The sequence below is a fragment of the Carassius auratus genome, chromosome 9 (genome assembly GCF_003368295.1).
Source record: "Carassius auratus strain Wakin chromosome 9, ASM336829v1, whole genome shotgun sequence".
Classification (NCBI taxonomy): domain Eukaryota; kingdom Metazoa; phylum Chordata; class Actinopteri; order Cypriniformes; family Cyprinidae; genus Carassius; species Carassius auratus.
This window is the reverse complement of record NC_039251.1, coordinates 10,412,029-10,439,963: the sequence shown is the minus strand read 5'-3', so window position 1 is coordinate 10,439,963 and position 27,935 is coordinate 10,412,029. Positions and strand designations below refer to the sequence as shown.

At 35.7% G+C, this 27,935-nt stretch overlaps 1 protein-coding gene across 2 annotated transcripts; it reads right to left on the bottom strand.

Annotated features, from left to right (window-relative positions):
* On the bottom strand, positions 1-27,185 carry LOC113108327 (coiled-coil domain-containing protein 141). Of its 2 annotated transcripts, XM_026271299.1 has the most exons (26): positions 26,789-27,185; positions 24,761-24,883; positions 23,033-23,224; positions 21,649-21,745; positions 21,158-21,411; positions 19,638-19,757; positions 18,658-18,852; positions 18,097-18,269; positions 17,816-17,957; positions 16,779-16,898; positions 16,434-16,625; positions 16,171-16,350; positions 15,897-16,076; positions 15,648-15,773; positions 15,371-15,559; positions 14,621-14,782; positions 14,214-14,363; positions 10,613-10,753; positions 10,235-10,432; positions 9,805-9,988; positions 9,490-9,602; positions 9,312-9,374; positions 8,238-8,762; positions 6,516-7,339; positions 5,358-5,530; positions 1-391 (listed from the first exon to the last, which is right to left on the bottom strand). In XM_026271299.1, exons 1-26 carry the CDS (start codon positions 26,909-26,911, stop codon positions 387-389), a joined length of 4,944 nt encoding a protein of 1,647 aa, XP_026127084.1. In that variant the 5' UTR covers positions 26,912-27,185; the 3' UTR covers positions 1-386. The 2 variants fall into 2 exon arrangements, with proteins under 2 accessions (XP_026127084.1, XP_026127083.1); XM_026271298.1 differs by lacking the exon at positions 1-391 and having other exon boundaries at positions 5,007-5,530.
* Between the last annotated feature and the right edge of the window lie 750 nt (positions 27,186-27,935).

The window sequence follows — 27,935 nt, the reverse complement described above, 5'->3', positions numbered from 1 at the left end:
CTGACTCAAATGATTCGCGAACCCTCTCCGAAACTCTCGAATTGATTCAAATGCTCGCTCCGAACAAAAAAAGGTCACCGGGACGTCGAGCGTACGTTCGTGGAGACGTCCCACGGACATTCACGAGGACGTTCACAGGACGTGCAGCGGCCATTCAGGACGTTTAGGGGACTTTCGCTTTAAATCCTCTTAATGTAATTTTATTGTACTTTTAAGCTAATCAAAGACAATAGACACGCTGTATGAAGCAAAATATGTTTATTTTAATTGAACAATAGTAAAGTTGCAGGGCTATTTTCTTGTGTGTGTGTGTGTGTGTTTTGGTGGATCCGCGTGTCTCTGGTTGTCAGCTGTGGTTAGTCGATGGAATTTCTTCCCACTTTCTTCTAACCTTAAACAACAAAATGAACATATTCAGTAGTGTTATGACTTAATGTCTAGAACTATCGTTTATCCATTGACAAAAGATATGTAAAGACCGAAATTTAGCGGACATAACGTTTGCCTTTTTGCCACATATAGGCGTCTCAGTGTGTATTTTTACCAAATGGAAATTAAATATTTAAGTTCAATATCTGCCAATATTATATAAGTTTAATCATTTCAGCTTTACAAGCTAACTTTAGCTAAGAAAGTGTTCACATAGTTATTTTTCATTTTCTTTTCTTAATGTGTTCCTTGGCATTCACTCTGTAACATTAGAGCTCCTGGGATGCAAACACATTTTCTTCATTCATGCATAAACCTAATTGTAGCTATGTTCAATTATATTATTGAAAGGCATCATGATTTTGATGTTAAATGCTGAAAACAGACTCCTGATTTAATGACATTTGTTATTTAACGTTACTCTCATTTTTTCCAGAAATGAAAATGATTAATTTAACATTAACTTTATTTTACAATGTATTCAATGTATTCAAATCTATATAGTAAAAAAATAATAATATCAATCTGCAAATCAAAACAATTTTTTTTATTTTGCAATCTGTTATTATTACAGTTTTTTTTATTTTTAGGATTTTGTTTTAGGCAAAAAATACCCTTTAAAATCCAATATGAGTTTATATTATGACTTTGTCAACTATCTTTGTCTGCGTTGCAAGGTGTCAGGTCCAGTGTTGGGAAGGTTACTTTGGAAATGTTATAGGTTACAGATTACCTTATTTAAAATGTAATAAGTAGTGTCACTGTTTCAAGTGTCTTTAATGTAACTGATTACATTTGATTACTTTTCGATTACTTTTCTAAATTTCTATTGTTTTCAAATCTTGATTATTTTGAATCATCTAAAGCAGGAAGGGTTAATGATACAGTGGCACTCAACACTGATTACTCTCAGATTTCAGAATCCTTCTTCACTTGAATTCAGATTGTAAAGTACAACCACCTCAATATAGGACTTTAGCAGCTCTTATTACTTTGCAATCTTTTTTTAGGTTAAATACAGATTTAAAATCATAACATAGTTTAATAGCTATGATACTGTTTTTGAAATCAAATCTTTGCTATGACAGGAAACATTGGCATCTAACAATGCCTTGGAAAAAAAGGCAGTTAATCTATAAAATAAATAAATAAATAATCATTTACATAAACCAAAATAGGAAATAAAACAGTTATGGAATAAGCATGTGTCATATTCTGTGTCTTCAACTCCAGAAACATTGGTGTCTCATATTTTAAATATATATGTGTGAAAATATTCAAATGTAATTCCCTTTGTAATCATTAACAATATCATAATTAACTGTAATTTAACTACAGTTTATATCACATTAACAGATTACAGCTACACTTATTTTGCAATTAAATACGTAATTTGGTTACATGTAACTAGTTACTGCCTAACACTGGTCAGGTCTGCAAAAGATAAAGGACTGAATTTTTCAAGTATTGGAATGGAAATGACAGATGAGAACGTCCGCCAGCGAACTTTATAAAGCTGACGCACTGCGGACCCACCGGCGGCGCCAGGGGGGGTCTTGGGGGGTCTCAAGACCCTGCCAAAAAATGCCTTGACCCCCCATTTGACCCCCCAGCCTCTTCCTGATTAAAATATATATATATTCGGGATAAAGATCCAAAAATGTTTCTCTTCAAACTACGCAGAACAATAATAAATAATAATTATTTCGACATTTATTCATACACTGAACCGAGAACCGTTTCTGTCGGACGCGTCCGATTCGAGAACCGATGAGCTGATGATAACTGCTCATGAGTGATTCAGCGCGAAGCAGACTGACACAGAGCGCATCTGAACCGAACTGATTCTTTTGGTGATTGATTCTGAACTGATTCTTTGCTAATGTTATAAGCGCGGGTAAACCAAAGGCTTGAATGAAGGGCAATCATCGCCAATGACGGCATTACATCGAGCGCAAAATAACCGGTGAACCATTTTTTTTTCAGCTGGTTTATTTGATCGAATTGTCCAAAAGAACCGGTTCACTTGAGCACCCTTAAGTGCCCTTTTGTCAAAGCAAAATTTCCTCAATTTTTTTTTTTTTTGTAATAACATAAACTTTTGTGAATGCCTGCCCACGCCCAATCATAATATGAGTACAATTTATTAATAATAATTTAGCCGTAAATAAAATGACCAACATGATGACCGTTCACCTGACTACGACCTCATCCAACCGGGAAGATTCCTCATGCTGCACGCGCATTTTTTAATTGCTAGAGGATATTTTCAACATCGTGGCAGCTGGTAAGTGGTGTTTCATTCTCACTGAAGTGATTTTGGTGTTTATTTACTTATTATTATTTTACAAGAACGATGTGATGTGAGAACATGCAGATACGTTGTTTATATTGCTGTGTGTAGCCTGTAGTGTAGAAGTAACACTAGCGTGCTGTTTGAGGGAGAAAAGTTTCACAGGCATCGAGGGGTCTGGTCTTTTTTATGTTATTTGAATAAACTTTTATTATATTACAGTACTTATTTATTTTTAACACGTAAAAATAATTATCACAACACTGGTAAGGCTTATTCAGATTTTCTCATTCTCTGAATTATCATTATAAAAATAAAAACAATTCAGAAATGAATTAAAATATAATTATATTTTAAATGTGATGCAAATATTTTTTTCTACAAAAGCAACAGTGTTTACAACAGCACGACCACTTTAGCCTGTAAACTCAATAATATCTATCTGGAAATAAATGTAAAAATATCAATGTCAATAAAAATGCATAATATACCTGACATGAAAGTGCAGTGTGAAGGATATGAATAACAAATGTAGCCTGTCATTTGTTTACATTGCAAAGGTGTTTTCAAAGGTGTTTTTGTTGTTTAGTAGCAGAAATATGCAGTTATTAGCCATGTCCACTGTATTTTTTGTTGGTTTTCATGAGACCCCCCTCGAAAAGACCAGGACCCCCCCATTGCCCCCCCAATCAAAATTGTCTGGAGCCGCCACTGTGCGGACCTAAGCGGACATTCGGGGGACGTCCCCCTTTGCTGGGGAACTGACTCAAATGATTCGCGATCCCGGCGCTCCGAACTCCCAAACTGACTCAAATGATTCGCGATCCCCAAACTGACTCAAATGATTCGCGATCCCGCTACGAACCATAGACAGTAAAAGAAACTCCCGAACTGATTCAAATGATTAGCGATCCCCAAACTGACTCAAATGATTCGTGAACCCGCTCCGAACTGTCGAACTGATTCAAATGATTAGCGATCCCCAAACTGACTCAAATGATTCGTAAACCCGCTCCGAACTCCCGAACTGATTCAAATGATTAGCGATCCCCAAACTGACTCAAATGATTCGTGAACCCGCTCCGAACTGTCGAACTGATTCAAATGATTAGCGATCCCCAAACTGACTCAAATGATTCGTGAACCCGCTCCGAACTGTCGAACTGATTCATATGATCCGCGAACAATTACTTTCCTTCAGTAGAGAACCTCCATTATCCCATGAAATTACATTTTAAGTTTTGGGGCTTTTCCCTCTCTCTCTTTCTGTATATTTTTTTACCCAAAATGGACAGAAACTTCAAAGGGTCTTTGAGGATTAGGCCCTGTTTTGAATAAAATGTATTTCCTAACAATAGAGAAAATATTAGAAGTATTTATCAATAGGAAATATTATTAGTAAATGCACTTAGAATCAACAGAAATATCAGACCACCCGGAAATGAAACTCAAGAGCATATGGATATTAAGACAACACTGACGAGCAACTTGCATGCATTTAACAAAGTTAATTGTGATGTGTGTAGCTGCTAGAAATGTGCGAGTTGAATATACAGCACTTACCTCAGTCAACACCTACCTCAGATTAAGTTACAGAGACTCTTGCCAGTTGCAACCAAGAGTAATCAGCCTGATAACATCAGTCCTTGTTTACTACACTCACATTTTCAAGCTAACATAGATATGAAGCACTTTGCACACCAATAGCATAACTGTTTGTATAAAATGATAAGGCTTATCGATTAAGCTTTAAATGTTTAAAATGTGAAATAACCTTAATTTATATAAGATAAATAATATATCATGGCTATCTTTTATTGTTGTAATCATGAAAAAAGTTAAATACTGTAAACAAATGTTAACACCGAATGTATAGTTCATCCAAAAAGCACAATTCTGTGCACTCAAACTCTTTAAAAATATATATTTTTATTGTAAACTGCTGAACATTTCAGAACTGCAACTATAAATACCTGAAGAGCAGACCAAGGTTTCATTACCATCACAAAGGGAATTGCATGCAGATCCACTGCTACTTCCATAATATAATAGGAAAAATACACAATAATTCAGTTCATGCTGAATCTGTGGGTAGTTGACGCATGTAACACACACACACACACACACACAATAAACAACCAAATTTTAAAGTGAAATGTGTATGAATGTATACTGTATATATAAAGTATATATTTAGGCCCTGTGCCTAACCACCATTTCAAAACTATTTTTGCCTTCACTAGATCACTGAAAGCTCCTACGGTGTGACAGATACATTTTTAAAAAAATCTAATATTTAAATGTAGTCTTTCAAACAATATCATAAGAGCTTCATGCATTATAAATGAATGACTGCTAGTTTAAAATAGTTTTAGATGAAGATTGATATCAACTACTCATGTGCTCTTACATTTGTGCAGTCATCAAAGACTCGAAGTTAATTCAGCACACACCAGTGGTTATATGACGTGAAGAAAGTTCAGAAGTGATCAGTCCACATCCATGTGTTTGCCCTGTGTTAATGGCAGTGTCCATTATAACAACAGCAGATAGAGTAGCCACAAGAAGAAACAGAGGGTGCCAAAGCAGGTGTGCCAGTCCAGTTTGAGAACATCTAAGTCAGGGCTGTTGTTACCTTTGACCTGTAGCATGGAGCTGGACGTGACAGTCCCAGCTGAGTTAGAGGCAGTGACCAAATACTGCCCAGAGTCTCTCACTGCAGAGCTGTGAATGAACAATGCATGTTTGCCTTCTTTATGGGACAGTTCTATGTGCTCATCATTGGCCAGTTTGTGTCCATTCTTGAACCTGAACAAAGAGTGAATTATTATGTTACACCATCACACCACAGCAAAAAAGGGCGCACATTAATACACACTCAATGGAAAAGAGAAATTAGAGGCAATGTTAAAGTTGAAGGTCCTACAGAAGTTACAGAAAAAGGAAAGGTTAGCGAAAGGAAATGTGGATTAACATGTTAGTATACATGGAATATATGCATCACAGCGTGGAAAAAATGGTTCAAATGAAATGAGATCAAAACATCAACTTTTCAACTTTGTTATAAAACTTTGTTTATATTTGTTAATCTATCTGAACTACAAAAACCATGCTCTTTGATGGATGTTTTTAATTTTTTTTTTTTTTTAGTTTTTAAAAACTGAAATATCCATACAAATTTTGTATAATGTGCCACCTATTTGGATGCAATAGCATTTATATAATCAATCATCTCTACATATTACTCTACCGTTCAAAAGCTTGGGTTTGGTAAGATTTTATTGTTTTTGAAAGAAGTCTCTTCTGCTCACCAAGTCTGCATTTATTTGTTCGAGAATACAGTAAAAATAAGCATTTAAAGCATCATATGATCCTTCAGAAATCATTCTAATTTGCAGATTGGGGATCAAGAAAGAAACATTATTAATGTTGACAGTTAATATTATCAGTGCTTCTTACTAGTTTTGTGGATTTTTTTTATTATTCTTTAATGAATAGAAAGTTCAAAGTAACTTTTTTTTTAACGTTCTACTATGACTTTTGATTATTGTAATATAAAGGTCATTGCTGTATAAAGTTCTTTCTTTCTAAATTTCTCAACAAAAAAAAAAAAACCTTACTCAACTGTAGTAAAATATTATATTATTTAAATGTTTAATACTATATATTATTAGAAGATATTAAGAATAATATATTAATGTAGACTATTATATTAAGAAAAAATAGCCAGTCTTTCCTCCTATTAGCAAAGAATGTTTTAATTTATGGGTCAAGTTTGTTATAAGCTACCCACCAGGTTAATGTAGGCTCAGGAAATCCAGTGACTTCCACCTCCAGGGTCACCGGGGAGCCCTCCATTACTGTGGCATTAGGCAAGGGTTTGGAGAAGTTAGGGCTTGTGCCACCTGCCAGTTTTCCCATAACCATTTTGGAAGATGCCCGCCTGATCTCCTCTCGGATGGCTGTGGGCTTGCAGAGATCCGAGTCCTGCTCTGTGGTTAATGAGGTAGGGGTAGCATGCATGTTATTGGGACGTGCGATGTGGCACTGACTCGTACTAGAATCATGCACACACTTTTGCCTTTCGCTATGACTCTCATGCGCTGAGTAAAGCGTTTCAGTGATGCTGCTTGGTGGTGGGTTGCCAGATTTGCTCTTTAAGATGCTGGATATGGTGTTTGACACAAGGCTAGGGGCAGGTACTGTGAGGGGGCTTTGAACAAAAGAGGACGACTCTGCTCTGAACCTAGCCCCCAAGCCAGTGGTGGGAGATGGGTTGCTCTCGGCCTGACTCGACATCCACTCCCGCTGCCTCTGGTGTTGTGTGTCGCCGTGCTGAGAGTGGGACTGATGGCTGTGCTGGTTAATACGAAGGCTGTGAGAGCTCACGCAATAGCCTTCATCCAGGTCATTTTCTGACTGAATGATGTTGGATTCTGGAGTCTCAGATAAAGGAGGCAGGGAGATGTCATCTGGAGAGGTGCACTCGTACTCATCATTGGAGAGTGATTCCTCCGTAAGATGGTCAGGCTGGAAGTCACCTTCAGGTACAGGAGCTGCTGGCTCTGGCGTCCCATGAGGCAAATATTCCTCCTCTAAAGAATGATGAGCAGACGTCTATGAAAACAAAACATACAGATAAAGAGGAGAAAAAGAAAAGCTGTAATTCTCCCTGTAATGTAATTTTGTTTGCCATTGTTTTGTAAGTTGGCATTTAAAAGCACACACATTAGAAAACCCACTAAAGACAAAAATCTGCTTTCAAATATTAAGTGTTTTGTAAGCCTAGATATATTATACTGAAATACTAAATATTTAATGTGATTATTTTGATTATAGTGCATAATTTAGACATAGATTATATATTTAACATGTCCACAGAAGCAATAGAAATTATTTAAAATATTTCTAAAGTAACTGTAGCATCAATATATTGATGTACATTGTTTAACAAATTATATAATATTCACGTGTAAATGTATAATGTAAACTCTCAAAAGTTTGGAGTCAGAAATTTTCTTTTTAATCAGCAAGGACACATTACATTGATCAAGAGTGACAGTAAATACATTAATACTGTTACAACAGATCTCTATCTCAAATAAATGCTCTTAAACTATATTCATCAAAGAATCCTTAAAGTGTATAAGGAACACAAAATATCTAAGCAACAAAACTGTTTTCAACATTGATAATAATTAGAAAACTCTTTCTTGAGCACCAAAGAAGCATATTCCACTGTAACTATTACTATAATTTAAATTGACAAAACTTTCAGAGGAGCCAAACTGTGTCACAAAAGTCATATTGATGACTGTTGAATGTAGCCTTTTTGGTTTTAAATGTTGCACCCTGACACATCTTCATAGTATCCCAGCATGTTTGTTTACTTTGGAATGTAATTTAGTAGCACTTCAAAATAGGACTATTCTTTGCCTAATGATTAAAATCATACCTACTTTAAATTTGCTGAATACATCAATAGAAAATGACTCTTTGTCAAAAAAAAGCTCACCTTGGAATATAAGTGAAAAGGATGATTTCTACTACAGGCCTGATACTTCTCCTCAGAGCTGGACTTCTGCAGCTCTCTTTGGATGTCAATGATGCTGGGACGTGATACGCCTGGGTCCCGTGGAGGTGGAGGAGGAGGAGGTGGTGGGGGAGGTGGGGTTTCTTGTGAGTCTCTCTTGGTTTGCTGCAGAATGTGACTCCTCTTATCCCGCTCTGCAGGGGCATGGATTACATTAATGGTGTGAGAGTGAGAGAAAGAGGTGTGCATCTCTTCTCTCCTCTCTATAGTAGATTTGCTCGTGATAGTCTCCACTTTGCTGATCTTGGAACAGGCCTCCTGTGTGTACACCCTGGTCTCTGACAGCACTTTTTGATGCTCTGGATGATGTTTGTCTGGCAGATCTTGGCTTCGTGTTTTTTGACAAAGCTGAGGTTTCTTGTTTTCCGGATTCTTGTCGTCAGACATCTCTTTAGTACAGTGTGGGCCTGTCATCTCAGGGGTGTGTCCACTTTCCTTGGTTTCAGGCTGAAATAAATAAAAAAAAATTAAAAAAAAAACGATGGCTTAGGGTTGGATGTTTTTTTTTTATTTTTATTCATGATACATTTGCAGTGTTTTTGCTGATTATATAAAATTAAACAACGCTGAATAACACAATTTAAATGCTCTCTTTTTTGTTTACTATATTTCCTTAAGACAGTCAACACACTAGTTTTGTGCTCCTTGTCTTGTGATTTGCCTTCAATTTAAAATTTAGCAGCAAATATGGCGTTAGAGTTTGTATGTAAATGTGATTCATTTCTGTGAATATGTTTAATGAATCAATATCTGATCTACTGATTCTTTCTGGTCAAATACATCTAATATTAACATACAGTATGTTATGTTGACAGATTTTATTAAATAACAATCTTGACAGTGTGTAAAGCTAGATTATTTGGACTATGTTTTACTGGAATTGAACTTTAATAGTAATTTAACTAATTGATCATTTAGAACGTACAATATAAAATATCAAATACTTTATTTCTGGCATCTTTGCAATTGCGAGTGAAAGTGTTACTGGTGTTTTACCGTATCAATGGTGTCTCGTTTGTTGTTGTCTTCAGGTGTTAGAGACTGCTTCAAGGTCTCCAACTACATAAAGTATTAATATACCAATATTAATAGAAGTATATTTATATTTTTAGATGAATAGAACTGTCAGATTATTTATACCATGTAAAATAATTAGGTTTGACATTTTTACCACCTGAAGTTTGGCTTCGAGGTCCAGCAGTCCATTTGACAGTTCTTTTATTGATTCTACAATTTCATGGTGTTTGTTGATCGTTTTCTCCATATATTTCTTTCCTTCTTCAGCACCTAGATTAAAAACAGCAGTTATGCTCTGAGGATAGCAACTCTACCGCTTGGGTTAAAGGAACATTATAAAGCATTTTAAGGAGTTGCTGCAATTACATTTATACACTGGGGTCTCTTTGAAGTAATTTGTTCTATTCAGTAAAAGGGTAAAAAATTAATTCCTCTAAAGCAATATTTCAGAATGCATTCTTCATTTTCTCACCATGCAGCCGTACTGCCAGCTCTGTGATCTGGCCAATTCTCTCCTCTTGCTGTGGGATTGTGGGCCACACAAATTTTTCAAACTGTCTGTAGAGAGATCCGACTGCTTCCTTGGTCTTACATTGAGAGGAATATTTACCCACACGTACAATTGTGGAGCTTGCCTCGTCACACCAGGACTGATACTGTGTTTAAAATGAAAGGTGAGAGAATAGACTGTTTTCATTAACTGTCATAAATTTGTGAGAGCAAAGCACATTTAATTTGTTTTCTACTTCATTTAGCGGCATTATAAATGGAAAGATCTGAAAGTAATCATAAAACGTTGAAATAAATTAAAAATTCCCGGGAAAATTCAGGATTATAAATTCTCAAGTAAAATTGAGATAGTAGCTCCTATTGGCTCATTATATGTTCCTGGTGCACCCCACCTCCTCTAAGGCTTGCTGGAGCTTGACATTCATGTCCAGGTTCTGTTTGTACTCCTCCACTGCTCTGTCAAAATCGCCCACCTGTCTCTGCAGCTCATTTAAGGCATCCTCAATCTCTCTGAGGCTGTTGCCAATTAAATGCCTCTCACTGCTGCTGGATACTTTCAGAGTGAAGGCTTGCAGCTTCTTCTTCAAAACCTACAACAGGGAGGGATTTGGATATGAGATTTTATAAATAGACAACTGTCAAAACAAAGAAATCTCCTGCAGGTATGAGTCTGTATAATTCTCTCACTGCTGAGTGAAGATCCTCAAATAAAAAAGAAAAAAACATATATAATAAAAACTTGCAGGTAGATTAAAAGAGAGCTTCCTTACCTGTAGCTTTTCAATGTAAATCTCAATTTGCTGGATCTGATTTTTCACCGCCTTTATGTTTCTCGACTTCTCGTTTTTCTTCATGTAGTTGAATTTCAAATTGTTGAATTTCTTTTTGAGATCTTTAAAGGACTCTCTCATCTTGAAAAAAATTATACAAATCAGGATAAGAAAATAATAATATAGCAATAGAAAACCATGCAAAGAAAGGCCAAAAATAATTCACACATAAATAACTGAATTTGAAAGAATTTTCAGGAACCCTTTTTCCACACAAAACAGTTCAAAGTTGTCATGTGATCATGCTCAAAAAGAAGAGGGGGCGGGGTCTTAATAGTAGTACAAATGTAATACATGTTAATGTTTGCTACAATGGCTTTGAGGAATGTATAAGGAATGTGTTATCCTAAGAACTAATGTGAAAATATTTAAGAGCTTCATCGAGGGGAAGTTTGTCGGTGCATAAGGCTCATGAAATTTTTAAAAATGGCTGTGGAGTTTATTCATTATATGAAAAATCCAGGTTGAGAAATTTCACTTTTATAATTATTGAAATAAAATTGAAGTTGAAATTGTTGATTGGGAGAATTTAAATAAATATATTGACTCTTATCTATTTTAGTTTAAATGCGGTCCTCTTGAGGTACGCGTAAACATTTGCTGAGCCCTCCTAGTTTTATGGAGCCAAAAGAGTCTCAATAAAGATAAATGCACACACTACATTCACATATGCACACATAGGATTCACACATTCACACACATAATCCATAAATACACACACAATTCAGAAATGCAAACAACATTTACAAATGCACTCAAGATTCACATATGCACAGGACATCTTGATTTACAAACTGCTTGCGGTCTGTGAACTTCACTTGACTTGGCTCAACACACAAATGCCTTTTTTTTTAAACAGGGAATGATCAGCAACCAATCAGATATCTCCCTTGTTTTAGCCAATCACAAGAATGCACCCCACGTGGGGGATTGTTTACTTATAAGCCAATCAGCGAAAGACTCACTTTTCCTCTTGTAGCAAACGACTCACTTTCCTCAGCGAACGACTCACTTTCCTCTCGTAGCGAACGACTCACTTTCCTCAGCGAACGACTCACTTTTCCTCAGCGAACGATTCACTTACCTCACGCAGCCGGCGACTCACTTTGAGCAGCAGGATACTCACTTTCCACAACCGGAGAGTCACTTTCCTCTCGCAGCGAACGACTCACTTTCCTCATCGAACGATTCACTTTCCTCACGAGTCACGCAGCGAACGACTCACTTTCCTCAAGCAGCGAACGACTCACTTTCCTCAGTGAACGATTCACTTTCCTCACACAGCGAAGTTTAACGAACGATCCACTTTCCTCACGCAGCGATCAACTCACTTTCCTCAGCGAACGACTCACTTTCCTCTGGCAGCTGACCACTGACTCTCTCTTCATGTAGGGACCGAATATTATAATTAAAGTGACTTCTATATTGCATCCAAAAGAATATTTAGATATTTTTAAATATTCAGAAAGGTATATATATATATTTTTTAACTTTCATTAAAACATTTCAATAAAATGAAATAATTGCCTATTGCAATTTTTTTTCTGCAGTCACTGGGCTATATATATATATATATATATATTGAGATTTTTTTTTATTTATATTTTGTAAAAAATACTAAAAAATAAACCTGAATTGTAATCTAAACATCTGTATTTTCATACAATTTCATAAATAAGTAGGCTATAATATGCTGCACCACAGGCATATCGTGCTGTGTGAACGTGTTCATGTGATTGGCTTATAAGTAAACAATCCCCCACGTGGAGTGTGTTCTTGTGATTGGCTAAAAGAAGGGAGATATCTGATTGGTTGCTGATCATTCCCTGTTTAAAAAAAAGGCATTTTTGTGTCGATCCAAGTCAGGGGAGTCTCAAAATTCAAATGCAGTGAAGTTCACAGACCGCAAGCAGTTTGTAAATCAAGATATATGTGTGTGTGTGCATCAGAAATACATTTCTGAATCTTGTCCTGTGCATTTGTGAATCTTGAGTGCATTTGTAAATGTTGTTTGCATTTCTGAATTGTGTGTGTATTTCTGAATTTTGTGTGCATTTGTGAATTTTGTATGCATTTGTGAATCTTCTGTGCTTTTTAAATTTTGTGTGTGCATTTGTAAATTTTGTGCGCATTTGTGTATCCTGTTTGTGTATTTATGAATCATGTGTGTGCATGTGTGGATGTAGTATGTGCATTTATCTTTATTGAGACTCTTTTGGCTCCATATAGTTTTCCCTGAGCCCCCAGTTAAAAATCACTTATCTAAATGCATGTGCTTATTGATCTAAAGAGGGGGGGAAAGTATGATTACTATCCTCTAGAGGGAGACCGAGATTACAATTTTATCACAATAGGAACGGACTGTTTTGGAAGACATTCTAAAATAATCTGAAATACTTTTAATGAATTATGGTATAATCTCACCAAACTATAAAATTTAAATTTATTAACATTATTTGCAATTAATGAGTCAGTAAACAAAACAAACAACAAAAAAAAAACACAAAAAAAGGTGATGAAAAACATATGGCTGTATATCCCTCACACACAGAAACCAATTTGTACAGTAATCAAAAATCACAAAAGACATCATGAAACTAAGTCATAAGGATGGAAACCTATGAGGTTTGTGTTGTAATACTAGGGACTGACTGTTGGATTTTGTGTCTGTGGGGCAGTAAGTATGTGATAAGGGTGGAATCCTTCCTGCTATCTGAAGCGATGAGAGACAAATGACAGGATCCCTCAGTCATCACAGGGAGAGACAAACCCTGCAGTTCACAGACTCAATTTAACAAGGGCAGACAAGCTATAAATAATTCAGGGAGAGTCAGCCACAAAAGACCAACAAGTATGCTTCTGAGCCCTGGATCTGTGTGCTGGGAAAAAAAGTTAACACATCTTTAAGGAAAATTATAGACAATAAGAGCATAAGGAATCAAAACTTCAGTGATCTTTTTAAAATATGGAAAAAAAAAGTGTACTATGAAACATACCAACTTACGACACTCAATTTATTCCCCAATGAAAACAAGAGCATGAAACTTAAACTGATAAAATGGCTTGTTCTGTACTTTTGCAACATCTTTCCCAATATGACTATGATTAAGAATATATCTGAAAACACGACCAACTATTTTTGCACAGTTAAACCTATCACCCTTGTACAATGCAATGCAGGCTTTGAAAAGAGGCTGGGACCATTAAAAACTACAATGGACCAAACAGTCCTCTTTCACATGCATAAGGGTCGTTTGCATTCTTAATGACACAGCAGGAAATAATGACCTTTTGAGTTAGGCAGAAATATACTGGAAAATGGTCTTATGATTTGAACTTATGATTGTTCAGGACATAAAAATACTTTAGTGGACCTAAAATACTACTATTAACACATCATACCTGAAATCAAGACACAACAGCATAGTTTTTCCATGGCACAATGTTTTTTCCTTAATTTTGCTTCAGACGAGATTAAATGAAATTACGAGAAATTAGTGATTGATTTAAACACTGACTGACACACACTTACGAAACTTACCTCACCAATCTCTTCCTTATAAAGGCACAATTGGACAATGCTCATCAAACTCTCTTCACATTTGTTGGCCTTAGGAATCCATTCATTGCTTCCTCTTTCCAATTTTTCCAGTTTCTCCTTTAACTGCTGCACTGACAACACTAGCAGATGCTTGGAGCATAAAAAAGGGGGAACGGAGAACAATGCTCATTTATGGCACTTGTTTCATACCATTTCTATAAAAACAACAAGTACTGTTATCTATTTAGGCATGACAAATTAAAAAAAAAAATCAACATGATTGTTCCACAGGTTGTTCATCATGATGTGTAAATAAATTTGTCAGGTTCGGGTAAGGAAATCCAGAGAATGCATGAAATATTTTGAAGATAATGAGGGCATGCAATATTTTGAAGTAATTGACACACCGACTGCTGCACAGTGCTGGTGAGATCTGCACCCAGCGAGAGGGCGAGCTTGTACAGATAGTGGATATGCCTCTGCCTCTCCTGGTGCTGATTCAACTGAGTCCTGGCCTGGCTGCTGTCACTGTACACAGTCACTGGTTCTGCATGTAACATAGTTTCCAGCTGAGAAAAAAAAAATGCTTAGGCAACACATTTTCAGTAAATACATTATAATATAATGAAAGGGTTCAAAAAAATATATAAGAATTATTACAAATTTATATTTGTCTACAAAACTTACATTTATTAAATGAACAAATTAATAACACAAAACGTAAATCTAATTTTTTAGCTCTTCCAGGAGATAGTTGAGGAAAAGAAAAACACTCAACAAATGTCCACTTGTTCAGTATTGTTTAAAACAATTTACCCAATTATTAAATAATGACAGTGAAGATGATGATGATTAATATGATTACTAGTGTTTCGTCACAATGTACAGTATAGTTTACAGGATGCAACTCATGACATTGGCTAAATAAATGAACATGGTCTGCAAAGCTGTTATCTAGAGAGTGAGCCGTGTGTTTGAAAATGCTTCTCATTTTTATTCATCACTATTTAATTCTCATAATCCCATTATTTTGCATAATCCGTTAGAATGAGTAGGTGGCTGACTTTTAACAGTGCATATTAATTCTGGTTATGAAATCCATTGCAATATCTTTCCAAATGATTCTTTAAAGTGTCCTGACAGAAATGAGATTTTACCTCTTGATAAAGCTGATGAAATTTACAGGCCATACTGAGAATGGTTTCATACTCTCTGATTTTATCTCTGACTCGCTGGTGTAGCTGCAGGAGCTCAGAAACGCTCTCGTTCTTCTCTTTCACCGGTATTCCCTTCAAGCCAAGCAGCTCGGATGTCTTAACCAGGAATTCCACTTCTGCATTCAGTTGCTGTGAAGTTTTTAAAATTGAGGTTAGTTTTACAGTTGTTAAAACAAAGCATTGTCAATAACCAGAAAGAAAAAAAGTGTAGTCTTACCAGGAATCCTGGCTTTACAGCATTGAAGTTATCCTGTAGTTTAGACACAGACTGAGAATCACCCCCCAAATCAACCTTTGAAGCTGGAGCAAAAATCTCCTCCATTGCCTTTAAATCATGAAGAACCTGCAGGCATCAATGCTATTAATGTTTAGCAGGAAGAAATAAAATAGCTCAAATAATATGGAGTATTTCATAACTATTTTTGCTTCCGTAACCTGATGTATTAATGAGTAAATCAAAAGTTACCTTTTTAAGTTGATCCTTAAATTTTTTCCACTGCTTCTTCACCGATTTCATCTGACTATAATGCAGCTGCCAGGACGTCCACAAGTCTGCTAGTTCAGATTTCTTTTTGGTCAGTGTCTCCATATATTTTTCTACAACATACTCTGCCGCTTTAATGTTTAGATTCAGGTTGCCACTGATCTGCAATAAAACATAATTTAGACCCCAAGACACTGATTCACCCATAGATTTGCAAAGACTGCTAGTTGTAAGTTTGCTCTACAGTGTTCCTTACCATGTTAGAGGAGTTAATAAAATTGTTGCCCAGGTCCTGCATGGTGAAAAACTTCTGCAGCAATGACTGCCACTTAGCATCCAACATATCCTTCATCGTTGCACCTGCTCCTCCATTTTCCTCCGCTTCCTCTGGCCTATTCTTATAGCATTCCTCAAGTGTCCTTATCTGTTCCTCAACCTGTGCCACCACACAAAATAATCATCACTGGAATATTGTTTTTAGTCTAACTGGATACATCTATACTATAAATATACGTTTACCTCATCTGCACTGCGCAGAAAGTCCACGTAGGGTCTAAGGCCTTCCACATGAAATGAAATGTTTCTGAGCAGTGTTTTCATCTCTTCCGCCAAAAGTGAAGCTTTGTTAGATAACTCAACTGCATCTGAGGAATCCAGCCCCTTGAGTTCCTTTATAAAACCAGCTATAGCCTCTGATTCTCTCACAGCATCCTACAGGGGGAAAAAAAACACCATTCAAAGAAAGATCTGATTACTATCTCAATATGAGAAGATCTTACTTTTTAGGGATTGTATAAAATGGTAAACTAACTTTGAACTTCCCTTATCATATTGTAATCTCAGTCTTGGTAAGTATGAACCCACCTGAGACTGTGAGAGTAGCTCAACATGTTTGTTAAGGATGTCCTCAGCCTCAGTTAGAGATGAACCAGGCTCTTTGCTGGAAGAGAGGACACCGTTGCTGCTCTTAATCCAAGCAGAGACCTGTGGAAGATGAATCATTATGACAAAATATATGCGTTTTTCAACAAGCTACAATATTAAAGTACATTTATCAACTTAGAGCAAATAACCTACTTATGCATTTAAAAACAGAAAAATCTAATGGGTGAATTTTAGGCACATATAATAAAAATAAATAAATAAATAAATAGTGCATTTTCTTTGTTTCTAACATTATAAATAAAGTCAAACAAAAATAATAATTTCCTTGTATTACATAATTAAATTAATACTTTATAGTTCTAATCTTTCATAGTTCTTATTTCATTGAATTATTAGTGCTTATTATTGTTGGTTGGAAATATCTGACAAGAAATTATTATTTCATGGCATTACATACGTTATCCTGGACCACAAAATGTTATTTTTTTATTGAGATTTATACATCAGCTGAATAAATAGGCTTTCCATTGATGTGTTAGGACAATATTTGCCTGAGATACAACAATTTGAAAATCTGTATTCTGAAGCTGCAAAAAACAACAACAAATCAAAACATTGAGAAAACCGCCTTTAAAGTGAAGTTATCCAAAGGAAGTTCTAAGCAATGAATATTATTAATCAAAAATTGCACTGACATATTTACAGAAATAAATAAAAAATGTATATCTTCATGTATCTTTACTTAATATCCTAATGGTTTTTGGCATAAAAAAAAATCAATCATTTTGACCCATATAATGTATTGTTGGCTACTGCTACAAATATACCCATGCTACTTATAACTGGTTTTGTGGTCTAAGGTCACACACACACACACACACACACACACACACACACACTGTTTATTATTATTATTATTGTTATTGTTGTTGTTGTTAGAATAGTGCCACAAAACTAATGTTTAATGACATTCACACTTAATTCTGTGTTATAGATGGTGTCTGCATTTTTTATACCTTATCCACCAGTTCTTCAAATGAAGACACCAGCTGCTGCCGTTTGCCTGTTAACTCTCTTTGGGCGTGACACTCATGGCTCAGAGCATCGACTCTCTCTTTGATGTATCCCAGCATCCTTTGGAGCCCTCCAACTTGGGCACTAACAAACAAACCACAAGGACATCATGGATGCCTGACACTACACAGAACATCTCAATCCTTTTACCCAGGGTCTGAATATCTGCTGTGATAGAGTCTATTTTTTAACACACTGTAGCATCTGCTCTTCGTCTTCTCACCTTTGTGGGTCGAGCTTCTGAAGTAACAGCCGACCTCTCTGAAGAGGCTCGACAGACGCGTCTTTTATACTCCGTGAATACTCATCATGTTTCCTGGCCAGTTCAGGTAATGGCAGAGGTTGATTCTTCAGTTCCTTTATAGCAATCTCTATGTTGCCCAGCACCTCAAATGCCTGAAAAAAAATGGGTTATGTATAAAATAACGTATATATATCTATATCCATATCTCTCTATTCTCTCTATATATATACACACATACATTCACATACATATACATACATACATATACTTTAATTGCAATGTGCAGGTCCCAGTGTAAGTTCTTTGATATCATGACAATGTCTGCTATATAAATTTATGCAACACATTCCATAAATCACTCACTCACATTATACATCTCCACTAGGGGGTACTACCTTCAACCACAAAAACAACTGACACTCAAGTGTGGTCAGAAGAAATATAGCTGCTGAAGTGTTTACCAAGAGTTAGGGCTCTATCAGCTCAGTTATCCCAACCTCAACTTAGTCAAAGCATGTGAAGTGCTACTGTATTACATACTTTATTAGCACTGCTGTAAAAGGTATTGCTCTCCTGCAGATGAGCCAGACGATTCATCATGAGGCTCCAGAACTGCTCGTGTGTAGCTTTGAGTTTTTCACTCTTCTCTGACAAGTGTTGAAGCTGTGTGCACTCATTCGAGGAAAGCAGATCTGACGCCTGCTGTAGCAACATCTCAACAAGCACACCCCAGTCCTGAAGGAAGGTACATGAACCAGAAAAAAGCTTTAGATCCCTACTTAAAGTTAACCTGATTAACTTGAAATATATATTTGATTTGATTTTAAGAATATGTGTGGTAATATTAGAAAGTATTTCTATAAGGGTATCAGACTTTCAGTAATGTGCTGTGGTCAAACTCAGGCACTTACACTTTATTAATTATAACTTGATTATTTACACAATGGCATGAAGATTAACAGTACAGAAATAGAGATCTAATGTTACTGTAGCTGTTGCTGAGTAGGAGAATGAGAATTAGCTTACATGATGGTTCCAGCTTAAAGTTCATCTTAAAAACTATATATTACTATACACATTTATGCAATTCTATTTAAGAAAGTATAACTGTTGTTTCCCACCAAAATTGTGTCTCAAATGATGTCCTTATTGTAAGTATTTTTGCAAAAATGAACAGGGTAGAAACACAAGGACAAGAGGACCAAAAAAAAAAACAAACAAAAAAAAAAAAACACACTGATAACTAATTACACATCAAGCGCAACACAACTTTGATTACAGAATGGAAAACCTTTTTTTAAGTTGCATAGCAGTTAGTCAATAATGCTTGAGCACAAATTGCAATATCCCCACTAAAACCAATGAACTGAAAATATTTTACATTTATCTATATATTTACCTAATTATAATATTTTTAGAAAAGAAAACTATTCTGACTAATCAATCTTGAAAAACTAGAGTTTATACAATATATTAAGGTATATTTTAACTGTTCATTGAACAGTCTAGTGGTCTCTTACCTTGGATTTCTGTTCAAATTCTTTGTATTCACATAGTAAGTCCTCATTTTCTGACAGAGATGAACCCAGCTGACTGTTTTCCAAGAACAAAGTAGCCTTTTCCCTGAACCACTGTGTTACCTGTTTAAAAGCACATATGACACATATGCAATAGCGTTTTAGTGAGAACTCAAGTGAAAATGCTTCTACTTTGCATTTGTCCAGTTTAATACAAAGTTCTAACTATAAATGATCAGCATAACAATATGAGCTAAAAGTAGAAAACAATACAGAAACATATTTTATTATTTGGTATGTCCTTAATGACAGCAGTAACAAAAGACTGTCATCACTTTTTTCTTATATCTAGAAATAGGCAAGTCGATCTTCAATATATTTTCTTCATTTAACAATTTATTTCCAGGTTTAATGAAATAAAATAAAAAATTTCTTGACAATGATTCAATTAAAATATCTCTATGTAGCTGAATAATAAATAAGTAATTTAATGGATTTGATTCACAGTGATTTAAAAAAATTTGATTAGCAGTTTAACATTTAATAATTTTTTTAATTTAACATTTATATGCAAAGCATCAGTGCCCTTTAATGAAAGCAAAGTGGGTTTTCCAAAGGGATCATATCAAACACTAGCGTAACCCTCTCAGCATGCGGAGTATGCTGGCCAGTTATTTTAGTTCAACATTTTTAAAAAGGCCAGCCAGTCATCAACGTGTTTTCATGCTGAGTGTCTTCGAGCATGCTTGAATATCCTTTACAATGTGAGATATTGGACAATCTAACATGAACACAAAAAGTAACTTATGCTAGCTATATTTTTCATACTGTATTACATTAAGGTATTCATTACACAGTGGCAGTGAAACACTTGAAGTGGAACTCATGTTGTCTTGAGAGATATTTTTTTCAGGATTGTGATGCTGTTATTGAAAGCAATCAGTTGTTTTTAAAGTTGCTTGAGCCTTTATAACAGTTGTCTTGGACCTGGCGGTCTATATGTAGTATCATTGGAAATAAAATTATGTTTAAGCATGATATCAAACAAAACTAAACAAATTTGGGGTTAGTATGCTTTCTGTTAAAAGAAAAAGGTAAAAAAGTGATTTTACAATTTAAAATAATTGTTTTCTATTTTAATATATTTCAAAATGGAATTTTTCCCTGTGACACTAGCCTGAATTTTTAGCATCATTACTCCAGTCTTCAGTATCACATGATCCTTCAGAAATCATTCTAACAAATGCCGATTTGGTGTGTTAAGAAACATTTTTTATTATTATCGTCACTGTTGAAAACAGTTCTGTGTAATATTTTTATGGAGACAGCTTTTTTCAGGATACTTTTAATGAACAGAAACTTATTTGGAATATAAATGTTCATAAATTTAAAGCATCCTTATTGAATAAATGTGTACTTAAACTGGTGCAACTGATGCTATATCTTATGTATTTATGATAATTTACTTAAGACATACATCCAGTTTCTATAACAATGAACATTTCTTTGCAAGAGTGACTTACCTCCTGTTCCTGTCTCTCCCACTGTCCAATACGGGAAATCGTTTCCAGCTCATGCTTTTGTCGTCTCATGCAAAGGTCCACTTGCCGGCGTCTGTCCTGCAGAATCTCCATTAAACCTTCCACCTTTCCAAAGCTGCTCCAGGCCCCGTGAGAAGCTCTGCCATACCTCAAGGCCTGCTGGGATTGGAAGTCCTTCAAAAATTCCAGCAACTCACGACTTTTATTCAACACCAGCATTGACTTCTCCAACATCCCTGAGGATAGAGCACAAGCTCGGTAAAATATACTGGTGTGTTTTATTTTACAGTGTTTATGACAATTCCAAGAATTCATGATATAAGCTCCCAAAGGCCAATCTGAGAACAATTCCTCTTCATTCATTAAGTTTAGATCTTAGGTTGGGTGCTGCTAGGTTCCAGGGCATCATAAGCCAATGGTGAGTTTGTTGCAAAGGTGTTCAGAATGACAGAAGAAGGGAACAAAGCTCTTACCTCGTCTAATAGTGCTGTGTCTCTGAAACAGTTCATTCATGTTGTCTGCAGTGGTGGATTTCTGACAGTCTTCAGCTTCATCTATCCTGATGGCAAACTGTAATTGAAGGGTAGAGATAAAGGGTAGTGTAAACAGTTTCAAAATAAAAAAAATAATATCAAAATGAAACGTATATATGTACTGCATTTAACAGAATTTGTCTGCAACAACAAACAGTATAGGCCGCTATCTGATAAAGATTGATATCTGAGATCTGGTATGTCACATTTCTTTCAACATCTGCTCAAAACACTGTGTGTACTCTGCATAACCAGCTTCTAGTGAGTGACAACTCCATCATGTTACATAAATGAGAGCAGCAACCTTCAGCAGATGAATGCAGTCGACTATGTACATCATCATAATGGTAATTTAGCAGGAAGCACGTCTGTTGAAATGTTATCAGCAAAACAAATATTTTTCTGAAACATGCTCAAGCTTGAGTTTATTTGCACGACCAACCATTTTCTGCTGCTGTCAAAACAGCAGCATGTGACCTTGATGATGAATCAGCTTTTATCTAGAATATCTAACTGAAGCAGATGTCAAAGTAATGTGACTGACTTGCTTCAGATTGCTGAAGATAAACGGAAACAACTGTTCACTGCAAAACAAAACAACAACAAAAAAACACACACATTGCATGTTCAGCTAGTATCAGATAGCACCATGTTCCCAAACTTTAAAGCTGTAAAAACAAAAACCATCCATTGTAATTCCAAACAAAACCTTTTTTTTTGTCCAGTACAGTGTAGCACACTCCCTATGGCACGTCTAACCATCAGGGACGGAACTTTTTCCCCATTTTAATAGTTTTTGAAAGCCACGGGTTACGAAAATAATCATGTCTTGTTTGGAAATTGTTGCAAAATTTTAACAATGGGCTTTTCAAGTTAGAAAGATGCACTGCTGTTCTGTACAGCCAACAGGAAGCCAGCCTCTAAATGTGAACACTTAAGCCACACAAACAATCAACAAAGAAAACACATCACAAACAAACTAATTTGAATTAGGATGAGAGAACTCTTATTTCAATAAGAATCCACTTCATCAAGAATTACGTGTTCAAGTTTTTCATGCATTTTTCTGCGCTGACCAACAGGAAGCTTAATGCATTTTGTGGGAACTGATTTTGTGCTGATGCTCTTCTTTTGCATTTTACTGTACAGTATTGAGATGTGATGAACTATATACACACATGCTGCATCTTGATAGGTCCACACTCCATGACTTTTTAGCACGGGGAGGACGTTCCCAATCTCTATTTTCACATTACCAAATGCAATTTTCTTACAGCAAGTTTCTGATAGTACTTCAGCAGGTTTTATGGGTAAACCACATTACCTCCAGAGCACACTCAAAAAAATGGCATGCCAAGATCAGGAGTGATCTCCTCTTCTCCAGGTGGGCCACCAGTGTTTTCCAAGCCTCGCTGAGAGAGACAGCCATGGCCTCATAAACCAACTCCTCTCCTTCCTTCTCAGCTGCCGTTTTATCAGCCTCCTCCAGCAAAGCCCAAACGCCTCCTTCATTTTTCTGTGTAAAATTGAAATTCAATTATTAGACATAACATTTCCCTAGCATGTAAGTGCCTACAGCTCTTACTTTAAACTCGAAACAAAAAGCAGCCCCCATGCTGATTAGACACGTCTGGTGGGCAGATGCACATAAGTACATGATGAAATGTTTGGTAACGTGCAATATGTTTTAACTGTGGTTGAGGATTTTGTTCTGATTAAAGGCTGTTCTCTTCATTCGGAGCCTGTAGTTACTTTTGGTCAGATAGCAGCTCTGATGGTTTTTCACTTTCAAATATAGCACGGAAATGCTTCTGTAGCATATAATTGTATTTTTTTTAATCAATATTTTGAAGAGTTCAAAGAAGCAAGGAACTCTCCTTGTAAGGTCTGAAAGCATTGCTTTGTGGTATATGTCTGATGTAACGCCAGCTATTTGGATCTGGCAATATAAAAGGTGTACAAAATGTCTTATGAAACTGTCCACGAATCGTTTAACATCTGTTATTAATTCCTCTTCATTAAATATTTTATTTCTACCCTGCAAATATCTTTATAATTCAACTTCAAAACATTCATCATGAATGGAATCATCCCACTGAACAGAGCAGATTTATGACAATTGTTTTTCAAAGGCTCAGATGAAACGCTGAAGAACCTTGAAGTTAAATTGAGTTGTGGGTCTTAAACAGATATTAAAGTTCACGGGCTATAATGATGCCTCCAACAACGGCACTAAAAAACATCAGTGAAAATCCCATAAATCATCTCCTCATGGTTCTTTGAGAAGGATATTGTGCTTAAGATAAAGCGTGGACAACTATACAAATACATACCAAAATTTTGGAACACAGCTACTACATTTCTTTTTTATTTTTGTGAATCAGTCCTACAAAATCTGAAGTTTAGAAATGTTCAAAACTTTTTCACCACTATTTGTCTAAATTCCATTCTCTCATTAAACTTCTTGAGGTGCATCCTGGGATGCTCTTTAAGCAATATTTAATGAGATCATTTATATTATTGGATGCTTTTACTTTGCCTGGTGTAGCTCATCTTAAATAAATAAAAACTATAAATTACAGCACTCTTCAAAAGTTTGTTTTTGAAAGACCAAGATGTATTGCTTTTTTTTATCAACAAGGCAGCATTTGTTTTAAAAATAAAGTAAAAACAGTAATACTGTGAAATATTGTTACAATTTAAAATAAATATTTTCTTTTTGAATTTCGAATTTTCGAATTTCTTCCTGTGATGGCGAAGCTGAATTGTCATCCATTATTCCATTCTTCAGCATGGCATGATCCTTCAGATATAATTCTAATTAGCTGATTTTGTGCTTTAGCTAAACAGCTGTTACAATTATAACATTCTGAAAATGTAGTCACAAAATATTTATATTTGTCTACAAAACTAAATTGCATTTTAGAATAAGCTTTAAAATAAAAAAGGATTTATGGAGCATTTGAAATGTAAATTCAGTTGCTGTAGCTGTGTCCAAACAGTACTTTACAATCAAAACATTTTTATCTTGCATTGGTACAGCAGAGATTACCTTAAGTTTAGCAAGGAGCTGCTCGTGTTCTTCTAGAAGCTTTTTGTTCTCATCCTGGTTGTTTCCAATCTCCAGAAGGTTGGGTTGTGCTTCTGTCAGTTGTAGATGCACCAGCTCGCCACACTTTAAAACACACACGCACACACACACACACAAACACACACACACACACACACACACACACACACACAATCAACACACCTGGGGACATGTTAATGTATGGCCGTGCTTTAAATGTATCCAAGTGGCCTCAAGTGCATTTCACAGGCTGTAAACAAGACTGAAAAAGGTGCTCCACTGGTCCCTGGCCAAACAGCACTTCGATTTCAATGCAAAGCCCCCTCAGTGAATTCCCATCCGATCAATTGTAAGTCCCAATGCAAACTTTGGTATGCAAATTGTGCTCATTTTTAAAATCGCATTGCAATTTGCAAGTACAAGAAGAGCCATTCTGAGAGTGAATGAAATGTGGAGCTGCCACAGCTGCCACAGCCTGTCATGTTTGTTAAACAACTGCAAAAAATACAGTTTAAGGTATGCGGACTGATGGCCAATTATAATTTCTGTATACATTAAGGCTACTTATAGGGTCAATTACAGGCATCTGGTGTATTTTAATACTAACACGCATTAACTGCTTTGTGTATGAAGAACCAGCCATATAAACAAGGCATGAGGTGAATACTACACCTAAAAATCAATCATGTCAAACCAACAACATATTTAGGAGTAATGTATAAATAAAAATGAGATCTGGCTCTGGGGGAGGGAAGATTGTCAGTAAATAACTTAAATTCACTGTTTTCTCCTATCAAATGACTGAACTTGGAGGATTGAAAGCACTGGATACATCTATGGAGCTTTTCTGAGTCTAATACAGATGTATACGCTGTAAACTATTTTAGGAGTGTATATGAAAAGTACAAAACAGTAGACTTTCATTTTGGGTTGAACTATTCCTTGAAACAACAGCAGGACCAAGCATACATTAGGCAATAACAGAACTCTTAAAACTAGACATAAGGATGATCAGTCACAGAGAATCTTTATGAATAATTCAGGCCATCAGGAGTTTGGAGTACCACAGGGCTCTGTGTTTTTCTCACAGCTGTTTTTGCCTCCCCATTAAGTCACTGCGTCAGGCATTATGGAATATTCACATTCCATGGAATCCTCTCACAGAAAAACAATAAGGTTGTATTGATAACCCAAGCCAAGAGTCTGTTGAATACCCTGGACTGTGTGCCCATAACATCACTGGTGAGAGCAGTTTCCTTCCATGATTGTAGCAGTGATTTTGGATAAAGCAATGACGTGAGTTCAACATTGTGAATTCAACATCGCATGCAGTCGTACAGTATTCATTCATTCAAAGATATTATCAGGAAAGAAATAGTTTACTAGGCAGTGTTGTTATTGTTAAACTAAAACTAAAATTCTGAAATTTATTTTTTGTTATTAAATATATCATTTAAAATATGTTTTATAATATGAATAAACTATAACTATGAGACAGAAATGAAAACAAATTCGAAACTAACTGAAACAAGCTGAAGGAATGCATTTGTACTAAAATGACTGAAATTATTAAAGGTCATTTCAGTAGTTTAATATAAACAGAAATGACAATGAAATCAAACAGAATATCAGATTTAAAAAAATAAATTGAAAATTTAAAAAAGTGAAGTTTTAAAATCACTAATACAAAAAAAAAGCTTAATAGCAAAACAAGCAAACATTACAAAGACAACTGAAAATATACAAATAAAACTTCTAAATAAATACTGCGATAACACTTTAGCTGGTATATTCTGCTAAATCTCTTCTTCCACAGAAGATATAATCTATAGATATAGAAAAACTAACACTACAGTACAAGTCAACCACCAAAGAATGTTCTTATTAACTGCACATTAATGCATCTGAAAGAATAAAAACCGTATATACTACACTCCCAGTGACAAACATACAGTTCATATCATCATTCAACATAAAGCCTAGCAATCTAAAGTAGAACAGTTCAAATACCTTAAGTACTGCTACAACAATCTGGGAAGTTCCAGCCTGTACGGCCACAGTGCTGATTGTTGTTGTGGAAGGCTGACCTCCAGCATCACCTTCACTGGACATTGTCCCCTCGAGTCCACACATCCAAGAACCAGAAAGGTCAGAACAAAGCTCAGTACACACAGGTTTGTGCTGGAATCCAAATCTCCCCTTTTCAAAAGTCCACAACTGTCCCGACAGACGGCTAAACCCAGAGTGAAGTCTCTGGGGTATTTAAAGTGACACAGCCCACGTCCACAAAGATCCACTTGCCCTGCAGGTAAACTCTGAAACTGCTCAAAGGTCTTTCAGCATTGCTCTTACAGGCTCCACTGGCCTGAATGAACACAGCCGTCTATGTTGACAGGGCAGAGGGAGGCGTGTTATAAATAGAAATATCCACTAAGTTTATCACACTGTGCAGAAAGCTATTTGACACACCCCCGTTTGGTTGCACTCTCCCCTCCCCTCACATGTCTCACTATGACTAACCTTTGCTTTTCATCACAATAGAGCACATTGGAAACAATTATTCTTAGCAAAATAGCTCACCATTTTACCATTATTTAGTCATTTGGTCCATGCAAATACTATATTCCAATATAAAAAGCATAAGGCATGACTGAAAAGCACCGCAAGTCATTCACTGTAAAAATCACAACATCTGCTGCTTTAAGGAGCAAGGCAACAGCATTTTAATCTTGCTTGAATTTTTTCAGTGATCCAATTCACAAAAGCTGAAATGGAGGGCAAGAATATCTGACATTTTTGTCCGTCACATTATGATATTGCTTCAAAACACTTTGGATATACCATACAAGCAATGTCAAGTTTTAGGCATAGTAAGATATTTTCCCCCTCTTTTGCTCACCAAGGCAGTTGTGTTCTTGGTATTCTATTTTAGTATTTTTAAAATGTGATATTCCTGTGATTATCCATTCTTCAGTGTCACATGATCCTTGAAATATATGAAACTATACTTTTTTTATTTTTAAACATCTTTTGTGTTCCACAATAAAGTACAACATTTTGACCAACGTGAGGGTATATAAATTATAGAAATAATCTTTTTTTTTTTTTTTTACTAATTCCATCAGAAGTGTTTATTTTCACTGAAACTATACTTTGT

Excerpts from the sequence above, each read along its gene's own strand:
- LOC113108327 (XM_026271298.1), bottom strand. The coding sequence starts at position 26,911 with ATGTGTGGACTCGAGGGGACAATGTCCAGTGAAGGTGATGCTGGAGGT. Across the intron at positions 10,754-14,213 it reads ATAAGGAAGAGATTGGTGAG|ATGAGAGAGTCCTTTAAAGA; the intron begins GTAAGTTTCGTA and ends ATTTTTTTCAAG. Across the intron at positions 9,375-9,489 it reads ACCTCGAAGCCAAACTTCAG|TTGGAGACCTTGAAGCAGTC; the intron begins GTGGTAAAAATG and ends TACTTTATGTAG.